Raw genomic sequence first — 20,170 nt, 5'->3', positions numbered from 1 at the left:
ACCATGGAGCGATACAGAGGCATTATGACATTTTCCATTTTATTAACCATTCCCTTCCTAATAATTCCTAACATTCTATTTGCTTTTATGACTGCTGCAGCACACTGAGCTGACGATTTTAAAGTATTATCCACTATGATGCCTAGATCTTTTTCCTGGGTGGTAGCTCCTAATATGGAACCTAACATCGTGTAACTACAGCAAGGGTTATTTTGAAATGGATTGTGCATTTATAAGTAAAATAAACAGTGTGGATGTAATTGGGAGAATTGGCAATTTTGATCATTCAGAGTATACTAATGTACGATTGCGGAAAGGTGGTGGTTTTCAATGCAATATAGGAGGGAAGTTATAGCGGCCATTACCAGTAATAACTGGAATTTGTAACATGATTACTTCAGCAATTCCAAAGAATAGAAATGAAAAGTAAGAAAATTCAGCTAAATAGATGAGATTAAAGTAACTGCAGTAAGGTGTGCACAAAGGGGCGTGCCCTTTTGTTGTGCTTCTTCGTGCGCGCGACGAGGTGCATGCGCCCCTCCGGTGCAGGCGCCCCCAGCGACCGATCTAGGGATAAGAGCCCTGCACCTGGAGATGACGTGCAATGGGTGAGGCTAATGGCCAACGGGACGGTGTCTCGATGCAGAGCTGCTCCCAATGTTAGGGGTAAATTCAGGGGTCACCAGATGGTGGGTATTGACTGCTGCATCCAGAGATGTTAGCATTTGGACTCCTGGGCAGGCAATTAGTCCTCTCTCTCTCCGGCATCCGGTCCCGGGGTAAAAGCCCTGTGCCCGGAGATGACGAATAATGGGCGGGGCTAATGGCCAGCAGGACAGTGTCTCGACGCAGAGCTGCTCCCGATGTTAGGGGTAACTTCAGGGGTCAGTGGTGGGTGGTGACTACTGCATCCAGAGATGTTAGTGTCTGGACTCTTTCTGAACAGAAGATTCTCTGATTTCTGTCTCCAAATCCAAGGGTGCTTCCTTCATATTTTGTGGGCAGTGTAATACTCAGCAAAAAAAGAATCTCCCAGTGCAAATAGTTTCCTTGTAAAACTCTAAGCAGATACTAGAGAAGTTGCAAAATAGGTTTTGAAAATCAGTCTTTTCTTTTTTTCCCTTTATTTCCCAAACTTCATATTGTTCCCTTCCTTGATGTACACACAGGGTGAATTCCACTGCACGGCTGTGATGCCAACCAGAAAATCCTGTTATTTTGTGATATGGGATCCAAACATAGTCAAATTACAGGTTCAGGGCCCATACAACTGGCGACATCAGACAAACTAGCTTATGTAGTATTGTGATTCATTACTTTTAACACAGGATGCATTGAGGCAATTGACATGCTGCAAGAAATATCTGCTTCCAGTTTTGCGTAGGAGAATTGGGTCCTAATTTCCTCAGAAAATATTTCTCCCACCCTCCCCCCATGACATTTACAAACCTAAGCCCATGCATTTGCTAACACAGAGGGGTTTTTTTTTGATTAGGGATAACGAATATTATAATGTCTAAAGAAATTGTTATGGTTTTGTAGGAAAGTGTGAACCCCAGGCCGAGGTGAGAGATGTCTCCGCCCACAGGGAGGAGCCCTGTGAGCCTCATCATCGGTGGGCGTGGTCTCAGCAACATAGGACACAGCTGTGAGAGAGAATTTATTAGATAGAAAAGATAAGGCATAACACGAGGAGCGGGGAATGCAATAAACACAGTTCTTGAGCAATAGGATATACCCAAGGTGGTACTGCAGATGAGGAGCTCCGGTAGTGGCTCACAGCGCCGAGTACACCAGGAGGTTCCTGCAGGCTGGTGGTGATATCTCAAAGTGCAGATCCGGTAGTGGCCCGCAGCGTGGGTATGCCAAGAATGACTGTACTGTAGATGACGAGGTAGATGAGATCAGATATACAGGAACCAGGCAGAGGACCTTGAGTAGCTGCAGCATTACCCTGTAGCTTAGAATAAGTAGAAGCGACAATACTTAAGCAGTGTTGGTATTGTAAGAAACTGGAGATAGTACTCACACAAGGAAGTTACAGGCAAGAGAGACCCAAGAAGTGGGTCAGATGAAGTCAAGGCAGGAAGGCCCTCCAAGGAGCGGATAGCCAAGATGCGGAAGGGCCCCCTTGGAGCAGTTACCCAGAGTGTCTAAATGCCATGAGGAGATACTGGAACAGGAGATCCAAACGTGGAGCGGATTTAACAATGCAAAAACTCCTTGCTAACTCGTCTTAGCAGCGGGCCGGTCAGCTTAAGTATACCAGTGGGTTGACATCATCGGGAGGGGACGCCCCTGAGGTTTCCACCATGATGTATACAAAAAGAGGCCCTGTGCGTGGGCGCACGCCTAGGTGATTCCGGAAGTAAGATGGTGGTCGGCAGCGCCCACGCCGTCCCGGGGAAGCTGGGGAGGTCGGCATTGGTTGGTGGAGGCCGTCATTTTTCCCATGATTGATGGTGCAGGGAAAAAAGAGGTGAGCATGAGAGGTCGCAGCCGTCTGCGACCGACAGGCGCAACAGAAATAGCCTTAATTTATTGAGGACTTGAAGGAGATAAGTGCAGCGCTCCATGGGAGACATCTATGGACTGCCAAACATACAGAAACCATACAATCTTGTGATAGCATCCTTTCTAAAAGCTAGAAGTATCTGAGAACACCCTCAGAGAATCCAAAGGAACAATTATTTTGTTATAAATGTGAGGGTCAGGGACTGGATGTGGGAGAAACTAATGTTCTCTGTTTCTTTATTATGAAGGTCGGAGAGTTCCTCAACCATATTGGTTCCTTGCTGTACAACTTAAAAAGAGGAAACCAAATCCATCTCAACCAAAAGGAAATATGAGGATCATAGTTCCTCCATTACTTCTGAATTTTAGTAAGGTTTTTGCAACCTGATAAATTGGAGGAAACGCATACAGAAGACACTTTCTCCCAATTCTGAATTTAGTCCACACTCTAATCCTCTCTTAGAAAAGAAATTGGAAACCTTTCTATTCAGAGAGGATGCAAGCATGTTATCATGGGTGTTTCCCACTCATACAATGTCTTGCCTGACTCCTCCCTGTCCTGGGACCACTTATGGGGATCTAGGATCCAATATGAGTTTCTCTGTAAAGACACTCTCTTTTTCTGTTAGATAAATGGCTCATAAGGTCATCCTTTGATAGATGGCCCAGTTTCAGATTTTAACAGTTTCTTAACATAGGAGAAACAATTGCAATCCCCTTCTGTGGACTCAATTGTCTGTTTCACCCAGGACAATTTTGTTGGCTACCTGATCTCTTAAAATCCTTTAGAACATTCAGTACTGTTCAAAATTATAGAAAATGTAGATGGTAATAACATTCCTGAGTGAACCAGAGACTCTAAGTGAGAAACTCTCCAATATGAGCTCTCCAACCCATGTTAGAGGCAGCCGTGTTTAGGGAAAGTTGAGGAGAAATTTGGAAAATGACACCCTTGGCCAGATTTGAATATACACCTATCAGTACAGAGAGCTCCTGAACTACTGGATGTCTTGGATGCAATCCTGAAGACCTTTGTGGCCTGTGAACACTGTAATCTTAAGGTCCATTGGACTTTGCTTATATGAATGTCTGAAGAAAATAGGAAAAAGCATAAGCATTGTCAAATTAAGTGTAAAATATTGATAAGACAGGCGAAGAGAGAACTTGAAATGAAGTTGGCTGTAGAGGCAAAAACTCATAATAAAAGCTTTTAAAAATATATCTGAAGCAAGAAATCTGTGAGGGAGTTGGTTAGACCATTAGATGACCGAGGGGTTAAAGGGGCTCTTAGGGAAGATAAGGTCATTGCAGAAAGACTAAATAAATTCTTTGCTTCCATGTTTACTAATGAGAATTTTGGGGAGATACCAGTTCCGGAGATGGTTTTCAAAGGTGATGAGTCAGATGAACCATCTGTCAAAGATGGGCCACCTATCAAAGGATGACCTTAAGGCCACTGCAGAAAGACTAAATGAATTCTTTGTTTCTGTGTTTACTAATGAGGATGTTGGGGAGATACCAGTTCCTGAGATGGGGTTCAGGGGTGATGAGTCAGAAGAACTGAACAAAATCACTGTGAACCTGTAAGATGTAGTAGGCCAGATTGTCAAACTAAAGAGTGGTAAATCACCTGGACCAGATGGTATGCATCCTAGGGTACTGAAGGAACTAAAAAATGACATTTCAGACCTATTAGTAAAAATGTGTAACCTATCATTAAAATCATCCATTGTACCTGAAGACTGGAGGGGGCCAATGAAACCCCAATATTTAAAAAAGGCACCAGGGGCGATCCGGGTAACTATAGACCAGTGAGCCTGACTTCAGTGCCGAGAAAAATAGTGGAAACTATTCTCAAGATCAAAATCGTAGAGCATATAGAAAGACATGATTTAATGGGACACAGTCAACATGGATTTACCCAAGGGAAGTCTTGCCTAACAAATCTGCTTCATTTTTTTGAAGGGGTTAATAAACATGTGGATAAAGGTGAACCGGTAGATATAGTATACTTGGATTTTCAGAAGGCGTTTGACAAAGTTCCTCATGAGAGGCTTCTAAGAAAACTAAAAAATCCTGGGATAGGAGGCGATGTCCTTTTGTGGATTACAAACTGGTTAAAAGACAGGAAACAGAGAATAGGATTAAATGGTCAATTTTCTCAGTGAAAAAGGGTAAACAGTAGAGTGCCTCAGGGATCGGTACTTGGACAGTGCTTTTCAATATATTTATAAATGATCTGAAAAGGAATACAACGAGTGAGGTTATCAAATTTGCTGATGATACAAAATTATTCAGTGTAGTTAAATAAAAAATGGATTGTGATACATTGCAGGAGGACCTTGCAAGACTGGAAGATTGGGCATCTAAATGGCAGATGAAATTTAATGTGGACAAGAGCAAGGTGTTGCATATAGGGAAAAATAATCCTTGCTGTAGTTACACGATATTAGGTTCCATATTAGGATCTACTAGGGATGTGAATCGTTTTTTGACGATTTAAAATATCGTCCGATATATTTTAAATAGTCAAAAATTGTTAGGGCCACGATACAATACCAATTCCCCCGATTTATCGTCAAAAAATCGTAAATCGTGGGAACGGGGAGGGCAGGAAAACCGGCACACTAAAACCCCCTAAAACCCACCCCCGACCCTTTAAATTAAATCCCCCACCCTCCCGAACCCCCCCCCCCCAAATGCCTTAAATTACCTGGGGGTCCAGCGGCGGTCCGGAACGGCAGCGGTCTGGAACGGCCTCCTGCAATAGAATCGTGTTGTCTTCAGCCGGTGCCATTTTTCAAAATGGCGGCGCAAAATGGCGGCGGCCATAGACAACACGATTCGACTGCAGGAGGTCGTTCCGGACCCCCGCTGGACTTTTGGCAAGTCTTGTGGGGGTCAGGAGGCCCCCCCAAGCTGGCCAAAAGTCCCTGGGGGTCCAGCGGGAGTCCGGAAAACGATCTCCTGCCGCGAATCTCCGCTGAATGACCTCCTGCAGTCGATCTCCTGCCGGCGCCATTTTCCGTACGGAAAACGATTCGCGGCAGGAGATCGTTTTCCGGACCCCCGCTGACCCCCAGGGACTTTTGGCCAGCTTGGGGGGGCCTCCTGACCCCCACAAGACTTGCCAAAAGTCCAGTGGGTCCGGAACGACCTCCTGCAGTCGAATCGTGTTGGTCTATGGCCGCCGCCATTTTGCGCCGCCATTTTGAAAAATGGCGCCGGCTGAAGACAACACGATTCTATTGCAGGAGGCCGTTCCGGACCGCTGCCGTTCCGGACCGCCGCTGGACCCCCAGGTAATTTAAGGCATTTGGGGGGGGGGGGTTCGGGAGGGTGGGGGATTTAATTTAAAGGGTCGGGGGTGGGTTTTAGGGGGTTTTAGTGTGCCGGCTCACGATTTTCACGATGTTCACGATATTTTAACCACCCAAACGATAACAATACGATTCCCTCCCCCTCCAAGCCGAAATCGATCGTTAAGACGATCGAGGACACGATTCACATCTCTAGGATCTACCACCTAGGAAAAAGTTCTAGGCATCATAGTGGATAATACTTTGAAATCGTTAGCTCAGTGTGCTGCAGCAGTCAAAAAAGCAAGCAGAATGTTATGAATTATTAGGAAGGGAATGGTTAATAAAACGGAAAATGTCATAATGCCTCTGTATCGCTCCATGGTGAGACCGCACCTTGAATACTGAGTACAATTCTGGTCGCCACATCTCAGAAAAGTTATAATTGCAATGGAGAAGGTACAGAGAAGGGCAACCAAAATGATAAAGGGGATGGAAGAACTCCCCTATGAGGGAAGGCTGAAGAGGTTAGGGCTGTTCAGTTTGGAGAAGAGACGGCTGAGGGGGGGATAAGATAGATGTCTTTAAAATCATGAGAGGTCTTGAATGAGTAGATGTGAATCAGTTATTTATACTTTCGGATAATATTTATTTATTTATTATTAAAGGCTTTATCATTGGCTGGGCCCATACTATGGAACATGATGCCACCCGAACTCAGATTACAGAATAATCTCAAAACTTTTAAGAAAAATCTAAAAACATGGCTCTTTAAAAAAGCCTTCACTAAAGAGTGTGGAGGGTAGAGAATGAAAGTACAAGGTAATGCAGATGAGAATGAATTTAATCAATCCTACTTTTAAGAAGTAATATTTCAAAGTGATAGTAACTCAATAATATACCTGGACTTGACCAACATTACTCAAATAATGATTTTATTTATGAAATTGTAACCGAACTTTATTGGCACCTGTTAGAATGTAAGATATCCTACATTTACTTACCTTAGTCTGTGTGCCTATTTGTAAACCGTTGCGATGGTATATAACTTAGCGACGGTATAGAAAAGTTTTTAAATAAATAAATAAATAAATAAATAAATAAATAAATAAAATTATATACCGACTTTCTTGATACAAATCAAATCAACTCGGTTTACATCGAACTAAGCAGTAACTATAACCAACCGGTCAACAAGAGACAATTTAAAGGAGCATAAAGTTACATTATAACAAGGATGCCTTAACTGGGAGAAGGAAAAAAAGAGAGGGAGAACGAAGATAAGTTACTATATACAAAGGAATATGGGCATAATGTGAGCATATTTAGCGTTTGTTTATTTACATGAGTGATGGAATAGTTCTAAATCAGGCTGTTGGGCTATTGGCGGGGAAGGCTCGGCAGAACAGCCAAGTCTTTAGTTTCTTTTTGAAAGTTAGTAGGCAAGTTTCCTGCCTGAGGTCCGGAGGCATGACGTTCCAGATGGAGGGACCTGTGATAGAGAATGTCCTGTCTCTGATATATGAGTGGTGTACAATTTTGATTGGAAGAACATGTAAGGATCCCTTGTAGGCATCCCTTAAGGGTCTGGCCATCGAGTGCAATTTGAGAGGGTGTAAAAGATCAAGTGGGGTCTAATGGTGAATATTTTTGTGGCTAATTGTCAGTGATTTATGGAGAATCCTGAAGTTCACTGGGAGCCAGTGAAGATCTTTTAGAATGGGGGAGATATGCGCTCTCCGATTAGTATTCATTAAAATTCTCGCCGCAGCATTTTGGAGCAGCTGGAGGGGTTTTATAGTAGAAGCTGGTAGACCTTGCAAGATGGAATTGCAGTAGTCAATCAAGCCCTGCTCGCGTAAATCCGGGCGGATTTACGCGAGCAGGGCTTTTAAAATCCGCCCGACAGCGTTGCTGTGGCTCAGTCTGGTTAAATGGAAAAGAAAGAAAAGGGAAAGCACACGTTTCTAATATGTTTAAGTGAGCTGTTCTCTGTTCAGCTCTTTGCACTTTGGCTGCTGCAGGCTGCAGCTGATTGTGATCTCTTCACAGCCACTTTCTACTGCATTTTCTCTGCTCCGGCCGTCTCAACTCCCTCCCCCCCTTACCCGGTGGTGGACGGACTGGCTCGGTGACTCTTCTACCCTTTCCTCCTCCTATGTGTAACTGTCCAGCAGTCCCTACTCCCTCCCCCATTCCCCAGCAGCGGAGGAACGGGCTGAGCCGTTTCTCGAAGTGGCGACTCATCTGCCCTTTCCTCCTCCCCTCTGTGACACCCAGCACGTAGCGCAGAGCTGTATGGTCCGCACATGTGCGGTAGAGCTGCTCTCTACTATGCATTTGCGGTCCGTCGGTCAGAGCCCATTTATATTGTAGATAGCGTATGTTGCTTTTATGTCCAACAGATGGTGCTGTTTTTCCAAAAAATCATGCTTTTACCTGTCACAGGTGTGACATCTATATAATATAGGTATATAAAAACACGCGCATATGCGAATGCAACGTTGTGTCAAAATTTCAAAGCAATCGGTGAAGAACTTTCGGAGACTTAAGATTTTGAACAAACAAACATTTACATTTTTATTTATATAGATATATGCTTATGGATTGGATTCACAACCTGGAAGGATCTACATTGTGCTCCAAACTCCAGATTCCAATCCCCATGCCCTTCCCAGAAAACTGCTTACTCTTAGCACAATATACCAAGTATAATCACTACACCAGGATAAAGAAGTTAATAACCCTTTACTAGTATCTTGTAAATAGATAGTAAATCCAACTGGAACATGAGAACGGTAAAAAAAAAAAAAAAGCTTATACACATATAACTTACTTAATTTAGTGTAGCAGTCATAAAATCTTTCAGATGGTTTTAAGCAAAATATCTTTTTCACTTTTCAAATTAGGGAAGAAATTTCTCCTTGCTACCACATTTCCTGTAACTGCCTATTTTTTGTAACTGTGATAACTAAATTATAAGAACAATTAAAACTTGTACCTGAATAGTGTGTGAATCACTTGCTTGTCCAAGAATTTCAAGAAGAGCAGGATCTGAGATGAAGAAGAATCTTGGAAAAAGTAGCCTTTTCTTCTCCAAATATCTTGAAAAACAAACAGTAGATTCATCATAGGTTTATATTTATTTTTTTCTTTTCTTTTCAAACTATTCATAACCATATCTGTCAATTCTTAAATAACAGGAGTGTCCATTCTGTAGAAGATAATGCTAAAATCTGCAACACAAACACTCCTGTAATGTCCACTCTGTTGCAGATTTTAGCATTATCTCAAAGAAAGGACAGAATGAAGTATGTTCTATGAAAACCAAAGAAATAATCAAGTGACAGGCAGCAAAGATTCAGTTCATAAAGTACAGTATCATGCTTGTGGGGTGCAGAAATCCAAGAGGTAGATTATAAAAGCATTGCTTGCGCAAAAATAGCCACATACACACGTACGCGGGCTGTGTGTGTAATTAACGTGAATTTAAGAAGCTGCGAAGTACACATGTACACAGGCTACAGAAGCACACATCCAGTCTCTAGCAGCACATCCAAGCTCCAGTAGTACTCATCCAGCACCGATCCAACCTGAACAATAATGTACTACCGACCACGCACCTACAAATCACTCATCCCAATCATGATTTCCCCCACTACACAGTTACTAGGCCTCACCCTATTCACCATAATCCTATTCAACGCCCAATCTCTCACCAACAAAACTCTTATACTCAACGACATACTGCAGGACACAACCCCAGACGTTTGCGCCATAACAGAAACATGGCTCAAATCCACGGACATCACACTCATTAACCAATTACCAACGCAGACTTACGATTTCTTCTCCATCCCAAGACAAAAAAAAAGAGGAGGGGGTATCTTCCTAGCTGCAAAAATATCCTTAAGGTTCTCACACCACCCCATCAGTACAGTAACTAAACTAGAACTAGGATTGTTCAAATCAGAACAACTCCAAATCCTGCTAGTCTACGCCCCTCCAGGCTTACTAGAGTCAGACTCCTCTCCTATCATCGAAACCATAACTCTGCATCTCAATCTTGACTCCCCTGCTATAATCCTGGGTGACTTCAATTTACATGTTGACAAAGTTCCCCTCTCTACAAACTGTGAAGCCCTCCTCACCGCACTGTCAGCGATGGGATTCAGACAACAAATCAATAAACCCACCCACAAAGCAGGCCACACGCTCGATCTACTCTTTACAAACACTGGTATTTCTCTTACAAAACAACCAAATTGCAAAAAAGTCCCATGGTCAGATCACTCTCTAATCTCCACCAGCTTTTCCTTACCTCGATCAGACTCCAAACTCAACTCAAGACCCTCTTTCCTATACAGAAAACCTTGCAACTCGGAACATCTAAGTAAAGCTCTAACCTCGGATCTACCACTCATTGAAGTATCTACCCCTAACGCTGCCCTCCAATCCTGGTCCAAAATAACAAAATCTATAGCAAACACTCTCTGCCCACTGACAACCAAAACAAGGTCTGCTAATACATCCAAACGACATCCCTGGTATAATGATGAACTACGAAAACTCAAACAATTACTTCGGCAAAAAGAAAGAAAATGGCGCAAAGCCCCTTCACCAGCCTCACTCTCTGATTACAAACGATCACTCCATCTTTACAAAAGTACCACGTTGAAAATCAAAAGAGACTACTATGCCCGAAAGGTTCATCATCTCAGCTTTGACTCAAAAGCTCTATTCGCCTTCGTTTCCAGCCTCACTAAACCTATCACTCCAGATATACCACCCGAACAAGCCCAGACTAAAGCAGACGAATTGGCTCTTCATTTTAACAAAAAAATATCGGATCTCCTTAATCAGCTGATTCCAAACACTACGTCTCCAGATAACACATATCTTCCCCAAAATAAAGACATCCAGCTTAATGCCTTTGAACCCATCACAATCACAGAGATACAAAATGTATTAAAAAGAATGAAACCGTCATCACACCCATTTGATCAAATCCCTACCAAAATGCTTCTTCTTATCCCGGACACAATAGCAAAAACCCTAGCAGATATTATAAACTGCTCCTTATCACATGGCATCTACCCAGATGACCTAAAAACTGCCTCAATCAAGCCACTGCTAAAAAAAACCAAATCTAAATGCATGTGATCCCAACAACTTCCGCCCTATTTTCAACCTACCATTTATAGCTAAAATCATGGAAAAACTGGTAAACACCCAACTATCCAACTACCTAGAGGACCACAGTATTCTGTCCCCAAACCAATATGGTTTTCGCAAAGCCGCAAGCACCAAAACGCTACTAATTTCACTCATGGACTACCTACTCTCTGGTATTGATAAAGGCCAAGCATATTTACTAATCCTCCTTGACTTCTCGGCGGCCTTTGACACAGTCAACCACGCACTTCTTCTAAAACAGCTGGCAAACATTGGTTTAACAGGTACCACACTAAACTGGTTCAAAACATTTCTAGAAAACAGAGGATACAGAGTCAAAATTCATAATAAAGAATCCCAATACTACCCTTCTAATAGAGGAGTGCCGCAAGGATCATCACTTTCACCCACCCTTTTCAATGTCTACCTGCTACCACTCTGCCAACTACTTACAAAATTAAGCCTGAAACATTTCCTTTTTGCAGACGACGTACAGATCGTAATCCCTATAAAAGAATCAATCTCAAAAACAATGGAATACTGGGACAGTTGCCTATTAGAAATTAAACTTCTCCTCAACAGTCTAAACCTTGTACTCAATGCTTCGAAAACAGAATTCCTGCTCATATCACCGGAAAACAATAACACACTTCCTAAACCACCCACACTCCTTCAAACAACCCACGTAAGAGACTTAGGAGCCATCCTAGACAATCGTCTCAACCTCAAAACATTCATTAACCAAACCACCAAAGATTGCTTCTACAAATTACATATCCTGAAAAGAATAAAACCGCTGTTTCACACTCAGGACTTCAGAACAATCTTGCAAGCAATAATCTTTTCCAAACTAGATTATTGCAACTCATTACTATTAGGCCTCCCAGCTTCTTACACCAAACCTTTACAAATGGTTCAGAACTCTGCAGCCAGAGTCCTTACAAATTCCAGGAAAATTGACCACATTTCACCTATTCTCAAAAACCTCCATTGGCTTCCGATCCACTATAGAATCATGTACAAAACCATTAACATCATTTACAAAACTATCAACCAACACACGCAACTCGACCTACAAATACCACTTAAAAAATTCACCTCCGCCAGGCCTATCAGGGAACACTACAAAGAGTCACTCCAAATTCCAAAGGCCAAAACCTACCAACATAAATCCTTGAGTCTCAGAGCCTTCTCATCAGCAGGTCCAGCTCTCTGGAACTCGATCCCACCTGATTTGAGACAAGAGCCATGCTCTTTAACATTTAGGAAAAGACTAAAAACTTGGCTTTTCAAAAAAGCATTTCCAAGCCTTGAATAAAACCTCCTCTCACTAGCACTAACTCGTATGCAATAATGGAATGTAAACACGAATCAACCAACCTCAAACCCTCTCTCACTAATTCCTGCTGAATATTTATCATACTATTACCATTCACAACTGAGTCATATTTATTCATTTGATTACCTATGTACCGTTTCATAGTCTTATTTTTTCACTTGCTATTCTAATGTATCAATAGGCTGAAATGTAAATATTGTGATGTTCAATTTCTCCCCTTCCATCCCAAGTTTATTTTCCTTGTTTTTTTGTAACTTTCCCTCTCCCTTTTTCTGATTCACTGTATTTAAAGTTCAAGGTTCTTATTGAAAATATTGTTTTTTACGTTACGTTATGCTTTACACTCCTTGTTATTTGTAAACCGGGTTGATGTGATGCCTATCATGAAACTCGGTATAACAAAAACAATAAATAAATAAATAAATAAATAAATAAATAAATATCTGTGAGCAAATCAAGAATAAGGGGGCGGAAAAGGGGCAGGACATGGGCGGGGAATAGGTGTTCCAGGACAGAGCCAAGACTTATATGCGTAACTTTGAACTAAAAAAAAACTGACCATGGCACGCATCAGCGTGTTATCCATTTAACTTTACTGCTGGTCCTGATGAGGAGCTAGCCTGGAAATGTTGAGTTTTAGGGCTTTCAACACAGCAAGAGTAACAAAGACTTATGAGGAAAGTCAGACAGTAAAATTTCTGACAATTAGAGGCATCTGTATATGATTAACAATATCGTTAGCAGTGCTGGTTCTTACTAATATTATCAATTTGTGCCTTACAGATCCTTTTGGGACAAAAAGGCAGTATATGCCTGGCGCATGCTAATATTGGGAGATACGCATGTATTTTCAAAGCGGCTCGGCCACACGTATCTTTTGGTACGTGCAGAAGAGCTGGGTTTAGAAAAAGGGGCAGGCCAGGGGAGGGCCAGGGGCAGGGACTGGTTGGGGCAGGGGTAGTGCAGGAGCTGGTCAGGACAGCGTGCGCTGGCAGCCGACCGGTGCATGGAACTTAATGCTGCTTGGGAGAGCAGGTAAGTTAAAAAAATTTTAAAAATTAGGTTATTAAGGGGGTAATAGTTCCCTCCCAGTCCACTCCTTTATTGGAGTGGACTAGGAGGGAACTGAGGAAAGGGCTAGTTGCATTGGCGTGAGTTTCTTTAAAAAATTCCCCCCTTTGTGCACGCTCGAGTCGGTTAAACATGGCACGGCCATCCATTGCTCCTAACATGTGACAGGAGCCAGCCAATGGCACTGGTAGCCCCTGTCACATGATAAGGGCCGCTGGACCACCAGGTACTTAAATAATGTTTTGGGGGGCTTGGGAGGGTGGGGGGAGTCTATAGAATTTGATTTTAGGGGTCGGGTGAGTTTATCGGGATCGGTCGCAGCTGATAAAAAAATGGCTACGATTCCGATCCCGATCCCACGATTCCGATTCCGGATACGATTCCGGACCCGATTCATATCCCTAATATTTATTTGTTATTTGTGGTCAGCGGACATGTACCATTGATTTAGAATAATTTAAGCTTATTTATCAAATGCCATAAGCAAAGGGGTAGATTTTAAAAAGGTGCGCGCGCGCATACATATGCGTGCGCTACCTGGCGCACACACATGTACACCGATTTTATAACTTGTGCACGCTGACCATGCTGCCTTCCCCCATTCCTTCCCAGGTCTGGAAGGGAACTTCCCTTCCCCCTAACCTGAACTTCCCACCTCTTCCCCTAACCCTACTCTAAACCCCCCCCCCCCCCCATCAATTTTTTATTTTAGTTTTTGCGCCTGCCGGCACGCTGCCAACACACAATCCTTCAACACATGTAAAGGGGGGGATTTTACCTCATGGGTGCGGCAATACGATAGGCCCAGTGCCAGTTCCCTTCATGTCCGACCCTTCAAGTCATGTTTCCAGGGCACATTGCACTAAATCTCAAACTGATTATATCTTAATATATGAAGAGCTTTTTTTTTTTTTTTTTTTTTAGTGTGCATGAAGCCAAGCTGGAGCCTTTAATCATATTTGATCATACCCCAATGTGCTGTGCTATAGGAACAGGCTTATGTCTGGAGGGGCATAGAAGTTGGATGATGCCCTTTTGGCTTCATGAGGATGTGGAATTCCAGGAATTTCAGAAAGGGAAGTGGAAGCAATATTTAAAGCATAAATAATGCCCTATAGATCAGCTGATCCTTTTCTGGGAGATTGCTAAAGTGGTCCTCCAGGGGGAAATTATTAGCTATGTGGCTGGGTGGCATAAACAATGAACTAAAGATATACTTAGAGGTCTAAGTCTGTGAAGCATGTATTGTCTCATTCTTCTGAATCCATGAGAAGTGAGTTTCTGGATACCCAGGAAGCAGTTAATTTGTTGTATAGTAGGACTCAGCATTCTATGCAAACTCTGAAATATAAATTGTATTTGCATGGAAACAAAATAGGAAGCTTCTTACTTGATTGGTTAAAGTTAATAGTGGTTCTAAATTCATCCCAATGATTAAGAATACAAAAAGGTGAGATTTTTATTGTATTGTTAAAAATATTTGTGCAGAATTCCAGAATTTTTATAACACTTTTGTTGCACCCGTCGGTCGTAGACTGCTGCAACCTCTGTTGCTCACCTCCTTTTTGCCTGCACCAGTAATTCTCAGACAATTGGCGACCTCTGCCTCTTCATGCCACTCTCCTCAGTGTTCCTGGGATGGTGTGTGGGCAATCCCGTCCACCATCTTGAATCGGGGATTACCTAAGGCACGTGTGCGCGCCAGGCCCCATCTTATACATGTCATGACGGGAACCTCGGGGACGTCCCCTCCACATGACGTCATCTGCCTGCGTGTATTTGAACCAGCCAGTCTGAGCTACCTACGAGTCAGCAAGGACTTCCTTCCTGCTGAATTCCACTCCTTCGGAGATGCTTGCTTCGCTACGCTGAACTCGTTCCTGACCCAGAGACTTGAACACTTTAGGTACCCACTCCTCGGGGGCCTTGTCATGTTCTGGCTATCTGCTCCTCGGAGGGCCTTCCTGCCTGGACTCTCTCTACTTCTACTCTGGGCTTTGTCTGGTTCAGCCTTGTGACTTCGCTACCTTCAGCTGACGGAGGCCGGCCAATGGCACCGATAGCCCCTGTCACACGGTAACGGCAAAGGACCATTGACGCCATTTTGATTACTGTCAGCCGAAGGCCCGAGAGCGGGAGATCGCTCCCGGGACCCCCGCTGGACCACCAGGGACTTTCGATAAGTCATTGGTGGGTCGGTCAAGCAAGTCTTGGGGGGGGGGGGTCGGTCGGGTAGGGATTTGCAACTAATTAAATTTGAAGGGTTGGGGTGGGTTTGGGGTTTTTTTTTGTTTTTTGTTTTTACAACCCCCCCCCATCTGCCCCTGGGTTTCGGCATCGTTTCAGATGGGAGATGAAATAAAATCGGCCCGAACCGCGGGAAAACGAAATTTCCCACGGCGGGCCGATAACGAAGGCTGAACCGAAAGGTTCTGCCGAATCACATCTCTAAAAAGCACTAGGCCCAGATGGATTATATTCAGCCTTTAATAAAATTCTGTCTGTGAATGTAGCTGAATCTTATGTAATCTTTATTCTGCTATGGTGAAACAGGGTTTTATGCCTGACTTAGCATTCAAAGGTAAGTCTCAGCTAAACAGTGGTGAGACCAGCAGAAATTAATGGTGATTGAATAAGCACTGGACGTCAAATAAGCTGTTTTAACTATTGCTTTTATTATAGTCTGTGTCCCTAATCGCCTATGTGTGAGGAAGTGTTAAGCTTAGCTCTATGTAACCTATAAATAAAGGAGATTTGTTTTTCTCCAGACAGTTGGGTAAATTTTCTAACAAAGAAAAGGAAGGTTGCTGGTATATAGGCACATACATAAAGGGGCCGATGTAATACAGTGCGCTCAGCCGAGTGCACTGTTTAACTGGCAGTTGGACGCGGGTTATATAGGCGCTACCCAATCCCCTTATGCAATATTCACTCCAAATGCAAAAAAAAAATGTGCATCTAAGACTCACATTTTTGTACTCTGAAATTAATGCCTGCTGAGCGCTCCCAAAAGTTGTACAGAAAAGCAGAAAAGCCGATTAGGAAAACAGACGCCGACAAATTCCACGTCTGTTTTCCTAACCGGCGGACGGCCGACAGCTCGCGGGCTCCTGTTCTCAAGGAGGTGCATGCACATAGATGCATCGATTTTATAACATGCGTGAACCGGCGCGCGCAGTTTATAAACCGAGCGCATGTGCAGGGAATTTTACAAAGCAACGTGCGGTGACACAATCAGGCCTTTCCCAGTTCCCTCCCAGGGAACTTTCCTACACCTAACTCTATCTTTCCCGCCCCCTAAACCTACCCTAATTATCCCTAATATTTTTCATACTTATTGCTACTCCAGAGCAGAAGTGATCTGCATGCGCTGGCTGGCTGTCGGTGCATGCTTCCCCCGGATAGCGGCTAATGGCACTATCCCGGCCTGCCCCTCCACCCCACCCCACCCCTCCCAGACCTCTCCCTCTGGGCTGCTCCTTTTCCCTCGGCCGGCACTTATGCCTGTACCAGGATTTATGCGCTTGGCAGGGCCCATTGTAAAATGTGCGCGGTGACTGCAAGGCCCTCTTTTAAAAGGCCCTCTTTTAAAATCCAGGCTTAAGCGAGAAGTAACAAAGGAGCTTATGCTAATTCAGCTGCAGGAGAATCAGGCAAAGCTGGAGTGGGAAAATCGATAGCTCTTGGCCCAAGTAAGGGAACTCCTTTATCAACAAACAGGGCTACAAAAGGGGAATACAGCTACTGCTGTACCAGCTCTCAGCAACCTATAGCAGAAATCCGGGCATCCCAGGGCAACTCAGGAGTTCTCCCCACCCCCATTCCCAGCCACAGACGATGGCTTGGGATAGGAGGAGGAATATGTAGCTCCCGAGAGGGATTGGAAGCTAGGGAACAAAATAAAAGGTTTCACACCTGGAGTCAAGCAGAGGTGTGGGATGCCATATACAGCAATAGCCCCCTTTTAGGAAGGAAACCCTAGGCTCACAACTCCACCCCCACCCCACCCCACCACAGGAGAGGAGGAGTGCTGAATGCCTCTTGAGGCCTCCCAAAGGAGGGCTGGGATCCCAAGCTGCAACCCAGGATGGCTTACCATTATCTACCACTAGAGAAAGCTCTAGGCCTTCCAAAGATCATTAAACTCCTTAAAATATTAATTGAGCCCTTTCAACAAGGTTTTGGTGCAGACATTTCACAATACCTGGCTAGGCTGCATGAAATTTTTGAGATAGTAGGCATCTGTTCTGAAAGGGAACAGGTAGCTTTACTCTTGTGTAGCTTCAGCGAAGAAGTCCAGCAATATATAAATAGCATTCCTCCAGAAGTCATGAAGTATTAAGAGATATTTGAGTTCACCCTCAAGGAGCACTTTGGGGCTTATGTTAATAATGTAATGGCCCGCCAAGCAGCCTACAATATGCGATGAGGCCCTGAAGAAAACCTGCAAGCTTTCAGCTACCGCTAAAAGCAGACTTTCTTTTATGGGGAGCCCTTCTTTACTTTGAATCCCCTCTTCTCTCTAAACTCACTTGTATCTGCACAGGGAGGGACCCATGAGTTTCCTAGTAGAAAAGAGGAATACAGATAAGAAGAACGAGCAAAATACAGATAAGAAGAAAGGAAGGAATCAAGTGTCCACAGTACTTCAGAGTCTGGAGGATATTACCGTTAATTCTCTGTCTTCTATCTCAATTCCACAGGCCCAGAACATCTCCTCCCCAGGAGCAATCTGTGACCCCCGTCAGAAAACCCAGAAGTAGACTCAGACGTTGCAAGGTCCCCCAAGAGGAACCACAACTGGAGGCGCCACCAGAATTATAACCAAAAGCAGTCTTTGGAGGATCGGCTGGCAGAGATGACAGCTGCCGTCCAGAGCCTCGTGACCAAAGGCACAGTGTGCCTGCCGCACTGGAGTTAGCTTCCCTGAAGAAGTCAGGGGAACCTAAGAGTGGTGTCAGCTCTGGCAAACCCCAAAAGGATCCCGGTATGTCCGGGTCCTCCACTAGAAAACACTGACTAGCCAAGCATGTTTTTTCTTCCCATGCCTCTGCAATAAGTGCCTGGGAGTCTTCCCTGACTGAACCCACTGATGCCAATACCTCTACAGTACCCAGTGATATCCAGCCACATGAGAGTTCTACACCCCTTCTGGATGTGGACTCCTTGAGGAAGCATAATTATTTATTAGGGAAATTGAAGCCTCGGGGTCTCCACTACATGACCCCCATCAGAATACAAGATGTGTTTAGTTCTGAAGGTGTCCTAGATACTGGTTCCAAAGTCACCCTAGTCACACAGACCTTGTTTGACAAGCTCTCTGCTTCCTTAGAGAGCAGGTCTGCTCCGACAGTAGTCCTGTACAATGTGGCCCTAGGGGCCTATGGAGGAACACCCATGGAAGTCAGAGGTAATGCTTGGCTCATGCTTCATATAGGGAAGATGAGAGTGAAACACCCACTTCTGAGCAGCAACAGCCCACAAGAGGAATTCCTAATTAGAAATGAACTACTCACGAGCCTGTCCCCCATTCTTGATTATGTAAATGAGGTCATGTGGACCCAAGTCAGATACCCTCTCCCATATGGGAGAGTGACCCAAGGGGGAAAGGGGACCCACAGTTCCTACTCTGTACAGCAGAAAGATACTACTCTCAGAATCAATTTCCAGAGGTCAGCAGATCCCTCTCTACTAGTACTTTGGTACAGACAGGCAGAAGAAGGGGGAGATAATAATGACAATGTTAACCTCATAAAAAGGGAGGCCATATTCAACATTGTCCTAGAAACTGACCGGATGGAGATTTTCTCAACTAAGCCCAACCTCCAACTGAGCAGAACGAAGTTAACCCAGGAGCTCAGGAGGTAAGTCTACCTGGAGCACTCCAGCTTACATGAGCTTAGCAGAGAGAGATCAGCTAAAAGAGCTGTTACATAAATATAAATACATCTTTGCCATTGATCCCTATGACTGTGGACTGACTGACTTACATGTCACTCAAGTGCCCACAGAGCTGAAAAGCTAGCCAGTCTTTGAACCCCAGAACAAAATACCGCTAGTTTTGAATGAATCAGTGCACGAAATCTTAAACGCTCTAGAAGACAGAGGAATTATCAGGCAGTGTAACAGCCTAATATGGCCTATCTTGAAAAAGAATGGCACATGGAGACTGGATATAGGCTACAGGAAACTGAACAAAATAGTACCCTTGTCCAGATGGCCTATGGCCTACCTGGATCAGAATTTAACCAAAATTCAGGGAGCCAAATACTTTACCAGCCTTGACTTAGCCTCAGGGTTCTGGCGTGTTCCTGTAGACCCCAAGGATCAGCATAAATTGGCTTTCTCCCCTGGGAAGAAACATTACACCTGGAGCAGAACACCCTTTGGGTATCTGAATTCTTCAGCAGATTTTAACAGTTTCCTACACAATGCGTTATCTGATGCCGACGCTAGGGGCACCTAGTGTACATGGGTGATATCCTAATCAATAATACTAACTTCCAGGAGTAGCTGCGAGAGATTGAGCATGTTTTGGCCCAGCTGCAGGCAGTGGGAGCTAAACTCTGTCTCTCAAGGTCAGTGGTAGAGGAATTCACTCAATTACTTAGGATATGAAATCTCAGCCAAGGGACTACATCCTCAGAAGAAAAGAAAAGAAGCCTTAAAAAGGTAAGGCTCTGAAAGAGCTATGTTCTTTCCTGGGAATATGTAATTACTCGTGGCTGTTCATAGATCAGTATGCAGACATCACCCAGCCTCTGGTAAAACT

At 43.9% G+C, this 20,170-nt stretch overlaps 1 protein-coding gene across 1 annotated transcript in view; it reads right to left on the bottom strand.

Moving 5' to 3' along the window:
* DNAH8 (dynein axonemal heavy chain 8) overlaps window positions 1-20,170 on the bottom strand; it is a 1,926,251-nt gene that overhangs the window by 953,398 nt on the left and 952,683 nt on the right. The window contains 1 exon segment of the mRNA XM_029592920.1: window positions 8,815-8,917. Coding sequence (XP_029448780.1) covers window positions 8,815-8,917 — 103 coding nt within the window.

Source organism: Rhinatrema bivittatum, chromosome 3, assembly GCF_901001135.1.
Source record: "Rhinatrema bivittatum chromosome 3, aRhiBiv1.1, whole genome shotgun sequence".
In the NCBI taxonomy this organism is placed as follows: Eukaryota; Metazoa; Chordata; class Amphibia; order Gymnophiona; family Rhinatrematidae; genus Rhinatrema; species Rhinatrema bivittatum.
This window is presented reverse-complemented; position numbering and strand designations above follow the sequence as displayed.